Consider the following 11,084-nt stretch of genomic DNA (forward strand, 5'->3'; position numbering starts at 1 on the left):
GAGTGGATCAGGAGGGAAGTCAAGGATGAAATCAAAAGATACTTGGAAACAAATGAGAATGAAGACACGAGCTACCAAAAATTATGGGATGCAGCAAAAACCGTTTGAAGGGGAAAATTTATAGCTCTGTAAGCATATCTCAGGACAGAAGAAAGGATGCACTTAAACAACCTGACTTCACAGCTCAAGATCTTAGAAAGGGTCAACAGAAGGAGCACAAATTGTGCAGAAGGAAAGAGACTACAAAACTTGGAGCAGAAATCAACGACGTGGAAACCCCCCCCAAAAAAAAAACCAATTCGAAAGATCAATGAAACCAAGAGCTGGTTATTCGAGAAAATAAATAAGATAGATAAACCATTAGCAACAACAGAGAGAGAACCCTAATAAATCGAATCAGAAATAAGTATGGGGATATCACAAACAAAGAACCAAAGAAATTCAAAAGATCATCAGAGACTACTTTGGAAGTCTGTATGCCACGAAACAAGAGAACCTAGAAGAAATGGATAAATTCCTGGATTCCTATTGAAAGAATCCATGCTAGGGCATCAAATTTTTGTGTGCCTCAGCTAACTTGCAACATTGCTTTCTGTAAAACTGCTTGTGCTTCAGCTAACTTGCAACATTGCTTTCTGTAAAACTGCTTGTGCTTCAGCTAACTTGCAACATTGTTTTCTGTAAAACTGCTTGGCTACTCTCCTGACAGGATTCAGGTGTATTTACTGTTCCTGGAATGTATTGTCTCACTAAAGCACCCTGCAGACTTGGGTAAAGGACAACTCAGGATGCGGGTGGTTGGGGGAAATTGCCCGATCCTGGAATGGATTGTCTCACTAAAGCACCCTGCAGACTTGGGTAAAGGATAGCTCAGGATGAGGGTGGTTGGGGGAAATTGCCCATTCCTGGCAATTCTCACTAAAGGCTTAATGATTCCGGCTATAACCTTGCTTGTGCCACTGACAATCAATGTATGTAACTACTGACTTTTGAATCTATGATCCTTGGAATGCGCAGGTTTTGTTGTAACGGTTGATGAGAGCCTATATAAGACCCCCTTTGAAGAAGCTCGGGGCTCTCAGCCACTGCCCGATTTTGGGGTATGCTGCGGAGCCCCAGCATGCTGGTCTAAATAAACCCCGTTTTTACTCCTGCAGGAATTGTGTCTATCTGGTCTCTCCGCGCCTCCCAGGGCTAGGGAACTCCTGATCCCAACATTTGGAGGTTCCACCGAGATCACCGAGGACCCTGCCCCAGGGACGCCGGATTGAGCCGCGGGGTAAGTTAAGGCGCCTCTTTCTTTCTCTTTGTTTCTCCGGTACCATTTTAACCGATCGGTGGCACAAGCACAGTGGTGTGCAGCACAGTGACAGTGGTGTGCAGCACACTGTTGTGTGTGCGAGCCTTGTGTCTGACAGACGTGTCGGGAATAGACACGGGCCGCAGCCCTGGGGGACGCCCCGGAGGTGGATGAGGGCCAGGGACGCCTGGAGGCCTCTTTTGTGGTAGCCTCGGAGAGGCTGCATCTGGTGTGCCAAAGAAGAAATCATCGGCCGCTCTATTACTTCTCTATTCTTCTTTCCTCTCCAAAAGGCCTTGCACTTGCGTCATTCTTTTTCGTAGGTTGGATCATGCTTGTCCTTTTTCTCTACCGAGACACCGTCTTTGGAACCATGGGACAATCTCCGTCTACTCCCCTCTCACTCACCCTCTCCCACTGGTCAGAGGTCCGCTCTCGTGCTCGGAATCTTTCTCTGATTATTAAAAAGGCCAAACGGCAGACCTTTTGTTCCGCAGAGTGGCCAAGGTTCCAGGTTGGCTGGCCCTCTGAGGGATCCTTTCACCTACCAACAGTTCTCCAGGTCAAGGGAGCCATCTACCGGCCAGCCCCTCGAGGACACCCGGACCAGGAGCCTTACATTTTGGTCTGGCAAGATCTATGCGAACATCCCCCTCCCTGGGTCAAGTCCTTTCAGGTTCCTCTGGCGGCACTGACCCCTCTCCCTACCACTCCACCCCCAGCTCTCACCCTTCCGGCCCATGTTGACAACTCTAAACCTCTCCTCCCAGAGTCCCAGGACCTCCTTCTTTTTGATGAACCGCCGCCCTACCTGCAATCGCCAGCACCTGCTCCTCAGTCTTCTCCTCCCCCTATACCTCTGCCTCCCACTCTAAGTTCCCCTGACACCTCTGCTCAGCCCCGGGCGGGAGAAGGGCCCCCCACTGAGGCCGAGGCAGTTATCCTCCCCTTACGAGCCTACAGCACAGAAATCCCCGATGGGCAGGGAGGTCGGATGCCTTACCTTCAGTATTGGCCTTTCTCCACTTCCGATCTCTTTAATTGGAAGAACTTTAACCCTCCTTTTTCGGAAGACCCCACCCGATTGACTGACCTCATCATCTCTGTCATGAATTCACATAGCCCCACTTGGGACGATTGTCAGCAGCTCCTCACTGCTCTGCTAACTACAGCAGAGAAGGAAGCTGTCCTTACCAACGCTCGCAAACATGTGCCGGGACCCGACGGGCAACCCACCATACTGCAGAACCTCATTGACGAATACTCCCCCTTGAAACGACCTGAGTGGGACCCTAATTCACCGGAAGGTAGGAGACATCTCCGAATTTATCGCCAGACTCTAGCTGCGGGTCTCCGGGAAGCAGGGCGAAAGCCTACCAATTTGGCCAAGGTAAGAGGAGTGATACAGGGACCAGACGAGAGCCCCTCCTTATTTCTAGAAAGGCTGTTTGAAGCTTACCGACAGTATACTCCCTTTGACCCTACGTCAGAGGAGCATCAGGCCTCAGTAGCCATGGCCTTTATAGGTCAGTCTGCTACTGATATCAGAAGAAAGTTGCAAAGAATGGAGGGATTACAGGATATGTCTCTTCGGGACTTAGTGACAGAGGCTAACAAGGTCTTTAATAAAAGGGAAACGCAAGAGGAGAAGGAGGAAAGAAGAGAGAGAGAGAGAGAGAGAGAGAGAGAGAGAGAGAGAGAGAGAGAGAAAGGAGAAAGAACGAGACAGAAGAAGGAGCAGGGAAATGACTAAGGTCCTGGCCGCTGTGGTAGTACAGGATAGGGCATTTCAGGGAGATAGTAGAGGAAACCTGGGCCCGCGCACGGGAAATAAGCCTAAACTGGCCTCCGACCAATGCGCCTTTTGTAGAGAGAGAGGCCACTGGGCCAAGGATTGCCCCAAGAAGAAGAAGAACAGAGGTACGCGCCTGGGCCCTCTTCCCACTGAGGTGCTGGCACTGGATGAGGACTAGGGGGGATGGGGCTCGGACCCCCTCCACGAGCTCAGGGTAAACTTTAAGGTGGAGGGGACTCCTATAAACTTTGAGATAGACACTGGCGCGGTCCATTCTGTTCTCCAACAACCACTGGGACCTCTTTCACACAAGCGCGCCCTAGTGAGGGGAGCAAACGGGAGCCGATTCCGACCATGGACTACTCAGAGAACAGTGGACTTGGGAAATGGAAGGGTCCACCATTCATTCTTGGTCTTACCCGAATGTCCTGCCCCACTATTGGGACGGGACCTGTTAACTAAATTACGGGCAAGAATTACCTTTACTGAATCAGGCCCTCTGGTCGAGTTCCTCAATCCAATTGTGAGGGCTGCAGAAGGAACCACCCCACCGGTACTAAAGACCCTGACTCTAAGCTTAGATGACAAATATAAACTTTTTGAGGAATCTTTAGAAAAGACCCAAGGTGTCGAGGACTGGATACAAGAGTTTCCGGAGGCCTGGGCAGAAACAGCGGGGTTAGGGCTGGCCACAGCCCAACCACCCATAGTAGTCTCATTAAAAACTTCGGCCACGCCTGTTCAGGTTAAACAGTATCCTATGAGCTTAGAAGCCAAGGAAGGCATAAAGCCCCACATAATCAAATTACTGCAACTAGGGGTGTTGAAGCCTTGTAGGTCCCCGTGGAACACGCCACTGCTTCCTGTTCGGAAACCTGGCACCAATGACTATCGCCCAGTCCAAGACCTGCAGGAAGTAAATGCCCGAGTAGAGATTGTTCATCCCACGGTGCCCAACCCCTATAATTTACTAAGCACCCTCAGCCCCACCAGGACTTGGTATTCTGTATTGGACCTTAAGGATGCCTTCTTTTGTCTACGACTATACCCAGATAGCCAGCCCCTGTTTGCCTTTGAATGGAGCGACCCTGATATGGGAATCTCGGGGCAGCTGACTTGGACCAGGCTTCCACAGGGCTTCCGGAACTCCCCTACACTGTTTGATGAGGCCCTGCACAAGGACCTACAGTCTTTCCGCGCCACTCATAAGACTTTAACATTGCTCCAGTATGTGGATGATCTTTTACTAGCAGCTGAAACCCAAGGCGAGTGCGAAAAAGGAACCAAGGCCCTCCTGAAGACCCTTGCCTCCCTGGGATACCGAGCCTCAGCAAAGAAAGCGCAGCTCTGCAGGAATGAGGTAATATTCCTGGGCTACAAGATTACGGGCGGGAAGTGTTGGCTCACGGAGGCCAGGAAAAGGACTGTGACCCAGATACCCCCGCCACAAACACGGAAGGAATTGAGGGAGTTCCTGGGAACGTCCGGGTTCTGTTGTCTCTGGATCCCCGGCTTTGCCAACTTGGCAGCTCCCCTATATCCCCTGACTAAAAAAGACACTCCTTATGAGTGGGGGAGAGAACAACAAGAGGCCTTTGATAAACTCAAGCAGGCCCTTCTCAGTGCTCCGGCGCTCGCCTTACCTGATGTTAGCAAGCCCTTTACTCTGTATATAGAAGAGAAAGGCGGAGTGGCAAGAGGAGTGCTGACCCAAACCTTGGGACCATGGAAACGCCCTGTTGCCTATCTATCTAAGAGACTAGATGCGGTAGCCGCGGGATGGCCACGATGCCTCAAGGTTATTGCCGCGGCGGCTCTCCTGCTCAAAGATGCTGACAAGCTCACGCTAGGGCAAAAAGTGACTCTGGTTGCTCCACACACCCTCGAGAGTGTGATTAGGCAGCCCCCTGACCGATGGCTCTCTAATGCTCGCATCACTCACTATCAAAGCCTCCTGCTAGATAAGGAACGGGTCTTCTTCGGCAATCCGGCTACTCTTAACCCTGCCACTCTACTCCCCGTGGAGGATGGGCAAGATGTTCTTCACTCATGCCAAGAAATCTTGGCTGAGGAGACTGGGGTCCGGTCTGACCTAAAAGACTCGCCCCTGCCGCAGGCAGATTACACTTTCTTTACCGATGGCAGCAGTTTTCTCCAGCAAGGGGAGAGGAGAGCCGGGGCAGCCGTGGTGGGAACCACAGGGAAGATCTGGACAGCACCTCTCCCACCAGGAACATCAGCGCAAAAAGCAGAACTCATAGCCCTGACCAAGGCACTGGAGCTCGCGAAAGGTAAAAGGGTGAACATTTACACGGACAGTCGCTATGCTTTTGCTACGGCCCATGTGCATGGCGCCATCTGCCGGCGGCGAGGCCTTCTGACCTCCGCCGGCAAGGACATCAAGAACAAAGCCGAGATCCTTAATCTCCTTGAAGCTGTCCATTTACCGCGGGCCCTGGCTATCATACACTGTCCTGGACAGCAGAAGGGGGACGATCCCATAGCGGTCGGGAACCGGCTGGCAGATGAAGAAGCGCGGGCGGCCGCTCTCCAGGAGATCCCAGCAGCAGATATCCTGACAACTACCCTGCCGCAAGCTGGAGAACATGAGGCCGAAAGTAAGGTAACTGAGTTCCTTCTATTCACCCATCGCCTGACCCACTTAGGAACCAGAGTGCTACTGGAACTATTAAAGGATCAAGAGCTACCCACCCTTGCCCCAGGGCGGGCAAAAGAACTAGCTCGAGACATTGTCGCTTCCTGTGAAGCCTGTGCGTTGGTGAATGCCCGAAGGACTGAGGGAACGCAGGGCGAACGTCTGCGAGGAGACCGCCCTGGCACATACTGGGAAGTGGACTTTACTGAAGTATCTCCTGCCAGGTATGGAAATAAGTATCTGCTAGTTTTCATAGATACCTTTTCAGGGTGGCCTGAAGCCTTCCCCACGAAGAAGGAAACCGCCCTGGTGGTGGCCAAAAAGCTCCTCGAAGAAATCTTTCCCCGCTTCGGACTTCCTAAGGTAATAGGTTCCGACAACGGTCCCGCTTTCGTGGCCCAGGTAAGTCAGGGACTGGCCAGGACTTTGGGGTTTGATTGGAAATTACATTGTGCCTATAGGCCCCAGAGCTCAGGGCAGGTAGAGAGAATGAATAGAACAATTAAGGAGACCTTAACAAAATTAGCATTAGAGACTGGCGTTAAAGATTGGACGATGCTCTTACCCTACGCTCTCTTCCGCGCTCGAAATACACCTTCCCTTTCTCGTAACAATCTCACCCCTTATGAGATACTCTACGGGGGGCCCCACCTCTTAAAACCATGACTGAGCACGGACTGGGAGTGTTAACTGAAACCTCGGCTCAGCTAATGCCAGGCTTAAAGCGCTAGAGGCTATTCAGCGCCACATATGGAAGGGACTTTCTGATCAGTATCGCCCAGGCTCTGTCTCCCCCCACCCCTATTCTGTAGGTGATTGGGTGTACGTGAGAAGGCATCAAGCCCGGAATCTTGAACCCCGGTGGAAAGGACCCTATCTTGTCCTCCTCACCACCCCTACCGCAGTCAAGGTTGACGGGATTTCTACGTGGATCCACAGCAGCCATCTCAAGCCTGCCCCTGCCCTTGATGCCAGATCTTCAGCCCATCCAAGTCCCGCTGACCAATGGATCGTGCGGCGTCACCCTTCGGATCCCCTCAAGCTCTGGTTGGCGCGAGGTGCTTCTGGACACGGGAGCGGCGCACTCAATCATTCCTCCAGTTCCTGATGATCCTGCTCGCCATCACCCCCCAGGCACAGCCCGCGGACAACCCTCACCAACCGTTCAAGCAGACTTGGGTCATCCGAAGCGGAGAAAACTATGAAATTTGGAACACCACGGTCTGTAATGCTACGCCCCTTAATCAATGTTTTCCTGATCTGTATTTCTCATTAGAAGATGCGTTGCCGTATTTTAAGGATGCGAGAAACAAACCACAGGCTAGAGTCTCTATAAGGTGCAACGGGTTCTTTACATGCCCAGGGTTCAGACCCAGGGAATGGAGGAACACATGTGGTGGGCCAGAATCTTATTACTGTGCTAGCTGGGATTGTGTAGACTCTAATGATGGCTCCTGGAAGTGGGCGGTGACTCCTGACCTCATTAAGGTCCAGTTTGCAGTGTTGCTGGAGCGATAGCACAGCGGGTAGGGCGTTCGCCTTACAAGCGGCCAACATGGCCGACCCGAGTTCGATTCCTCCGCCCCTCTCGGAGAGCCCAGCAAGCTACCGAGAGCCCAGCAAGCTACCGAGAGTATTCGATATGCCAAACACAGTAACAACAAAGTCTCCAATGGAGACGTTACTGGGCCCGCTCGAGCAAATCGACGATCAACGGGAGGGCCTTTACCTTTACCTTGCAGTGCCCGTGCGCTACACTCCGCAGGGTGCCCAATATCATAATAATATGATCCAGGTCAAGATTTCTTTTACCGACCAAGGGAAAAGAGAGGGGCGCTGGGTAAATGGCCTTAATTAGGGTTTGATGCTATATACTAGACCGTGGCACGGCATCATCCTCCAAATCCTCCTTAGGATAGAGCCTGTACAAGAAACAATCAGGCCTAACCGGGCCCTCGAGACCCGCCAGCCCGCAGTAGACTACGGAGCCCCTGCTATTTCACCTCATGCAGCTGTCCCCAGTCCTCCCCAAACTCAGGTTCCGCCTACCTATACCCCCAGTCCATCCCATAACCCTCTCAGAGATCTCATACTAGCCGCTTATCGGGCCTTAAATACCACAGCCCCTAACCTGACCGAGGCCTGCTGGCTCTGTTACAGCCCTGCCCCACCCTTTTATGAGGCTATTGGTGTTAATGCCTCATACAACATCAGCTGCACAGCACCTTCTGGCTGGGTTCCCCGCGCCCGCCAAGGTTTAACTATAACCCAGATCAGCGGTCAAGGGACTTGTGTAGGCACAGTCCCACGAGGAAAACAGATGCTGTGTGCTCAGATCATAGCCAGCCCGGGATGGAATAGCTCTGTGTGGATATCGCCAGTCACCGGGGCCTGGTGGGCGTGTTCTCTTTCCGGGCTCACCCCACACCTGGCAGGATCAGTTTTCAATGCTGCCCTAGAATTCTGCCTCATGGTAATTGTGGTACCCAGGATCATATACCACACCGCTGAGACCCCCATTGATTATTGGTTCAGCCCACCTGAAAGACCACTCCGGACTCGAAGGGAGCCTATCTCCACCTTTACTATCGCCACCCTGGTCGGGGTAGGTCTGGCAGGGGCTGGCACGGGAATTGCCTCCCTGGCCACCCAGCACTCGGGTCTCTCCTCCCTCAGAGCAGCCATAGATGAGGACCTAGATCGCATAGAAAAATCTATTAGCCACCTAGAGAAATCCCTAACCTCTTTGTCAGAGGTAGTTCTCCAAAACCTGAGAGGGCTAGATTTGTTACTCCTCAAGAATGGTGGGCTCTGTGCGGCCCTGGGGGAAGAATGTTGTTTTTACGCAGACCACACGGGGGTGGTTAGGGACTCCATGGCAAAACTTCGTGAAGGCCTCGAACAGCGTAGAAGGGAAAGGGAAGCTAGGGAAGGCTGGTTTGAGTCATGGTTCAATCAGTCCCCATGGCTAGCCACTCTCCTCTCGGCCTTGGCTGGCCCCCTCCTGATCCTTTTAATCATGATGACCCTGGGGCCCTACATCTTGAATCGGCTGGTGAATTTTGTTAGAGAACGCATCAATTCTGTTCACCTCCTGGTTCTGAGGCAGCAGTATCAAGCTCTGTCACCCACTGAGGAAAGCCACTCTCAACCATAGGTCCTTGAATAAGGCCCCAAACTCCCCTCAATCTCTAGGATTAGAGATGCTCATTGAAAGAAGTGGGGAATGAAAGAATCCATGCTAGGGCATCAAATTTTTGTGTGCCTCAGCTAACTTGCAACATTGCTTTCTGTAAAACTGCTTGTGCTTCAGCTAACTTGCAACATTGCTTTCTGTAAAACTGCTTGTGCTTCAGCTAACTTGTAACATTGTTTTCTGTAAAACTGCTTGGCTCCTCTCTGACAGGATTCAGGTGTATTTACTGTTCCTGGAATGTATTGTCTCACTAAAGCACCCTGCAGACTTGGGTAAAGGACAACTCAGGATGCCGGTGGTTGGGGGAAGTTGCCCGATCCTGGAATGGATTGTCTCACTAAAGCACCCCGCAGACTTGGGTAAAGGATAGCTCAGGATGCAGGATGCGGGTGGTTGAGGAAAATTGCCCATTCCTGGAACGTATTGTCTCACTAAAGGCTTAATGATTCCGGCTATAACCTTGCTTGCACCACTGACAATTGATGTATGTAACTACTGACTTTTGAATCTATGATCCTTGGAATGCGCAGGTTTTGTTGTAACGGTTGATGAGAGCCTATATAAGACCCCCTTTGAAGAAGCTCGGGGCTCTCAGCCACTGCCCGATTTTGGGGTATGCTGCGGAGCCCCAGCATGCTGGTCTAAATAAACCCCGTTTTTACTCCTGCAGGAATTGTGTCTATTTGGTCTCTCCGCGCCTCCCAGGGCTAGGGAACTCCCGATCCCAACAGAGAGAAAACCCTGTTTCGGTAACTTGCTTTTTGTAAGAATCAGATTCTAATTCTACAGAGGTGATTGCTAACTCCTGGACCAATGCAGTGGAATATTATTAAAGGGTCATGCTTTAACACTAGTGAAAACCATCTTCCATGGGAAGGGACCGAATAGCAAGTAAGGTAGAAGTAACTCGGAACTGTGCTTTCTGTGCCATTAATGAACCTAGAGGAAATCTTGATCCTCCTAACACCTGTTCAGCATCAAGGAACTTATAGGTGGATCGGCAGCTTGACCTCATGCAAATGATCAAATGCTCATATGTTCAAGGTATAAATATCTGTTAGTTCTTATTGATAGCTTCAGTGTATGGGCAGAAGTTTTTCCAATCTGTACTGAGAACGCCAGAGAATGGCTTGGTGTTTCTGTGTCCAGTAGAAAAATCTGGACACAGGAAGTCATTTTTCAATCAACCAAATCTGTTTGTAGAGTTAATCCTTTTCATTGTTTTAATGATAGAGATGGGTATGGCTTTATGTTGCTTTGGTTTCTGTTGCTTTAACTCTTGTTTTTTAAGACAGCAAACAACATTGTCCTCACTGGGTCAGAAAGGAACTTCTAATCCTCCAGTGTCTAACCATTTCAAAGTGATATCCCTCAGTCTAATCCATCTGATCTTTTCTTTCAGATAACTTTAGGAACCCAACCAATTCATTACCTGGGGCCCATTATAAACTAAGGTAGTTTGAGATTTCCCCCCTTTCACAGGCAGGGTCTGCGCCCCTTGTCAGCATGAAGCAGCTTCAGAAGATAGACCACCAACCAATTTCCGCTTAAAGATTTAAGGTGGTGAAATCTCTAGGGGGGATATGATGTAGGCAGGTAGACAGGGAGGGCCCCCTCCCGAGGCAACGACAAAAGCCAGCCCTGCAGAAAATGGGAAAACAGGAACTAAGGCTTGATAAGACCTTCACCTGGCTCCAGCAACAGACCCAAAGAAGCTCCTGCAGGAACAAAAGGCCAGGAAAGGAATTTCAAAGAAGACCATCACCACACCCATCCTCCCTGGCAACCTCCTTAGCAACGGACATTTACCTGGGAAGAAGCCCCACGTGGGGGCAGGTTGGAGAAACCCTATAAAGGCCACCTTGAACAAAGGAAGGGCTTGCATATGCTGCTGAGCCCATGTGCTGCTTGCGCCCACGTGGCCAAGCACATATGGTTCCCGAGCACATGTGTCGCCCGCATCTCCCCTCTTGAGATGTGTACTTTCATGCTTTCGTGTCTAACTTTACTCTCTCACTCTCTCTCCCTCCCTCCATACCTAAAAATCCTCCAAATAAAATCTATTTACTTCAAAAAAAAAAAAACCAATCTTAAAAGAAGGATTAAAGTGGCTACTGTAAGACAAGACATATCCCTA

At 50.8% G+C, this 11,084-nt stretch overlaps 1 protein-coding gene across 1 annotated transcript; it reads left to right on the forward strand.

Moving 5' to 3' along the window:
• Positions 1-1,673: 1,673 nt before the first annotated feature.
• On the forward strand, positions 1,674-6,859 carry LOC130042611 (uncharacterized). The gene is given in 4 exon segments (XM_056134767.1): positions 1,674-2,938; positions 2,973-3,618; positions 3,658-6,411; positions 6,413-6,859. Coding segments are annotated over 4 exon segments (5,112 nt in total).
• Positions 6,860-11,084: the final 4,225 nt, after the last annotated feature.

Source organism: Sorex fumeus, unplaced genomic scaffold (genome assembly GCF_029834395.1).
Source record: "Sorex fumeus unplaced genomic scaffold, SorFum_2.1 ptg000106l, whole genome shotgun sequence".
Taxonomy (NCBI): domain Eukaryota; kingdom Metazoa; phylum Chordata; class Mammalia; order Eulipotyphla; family Soricidae; genus Sorex; species Sorex fumeus.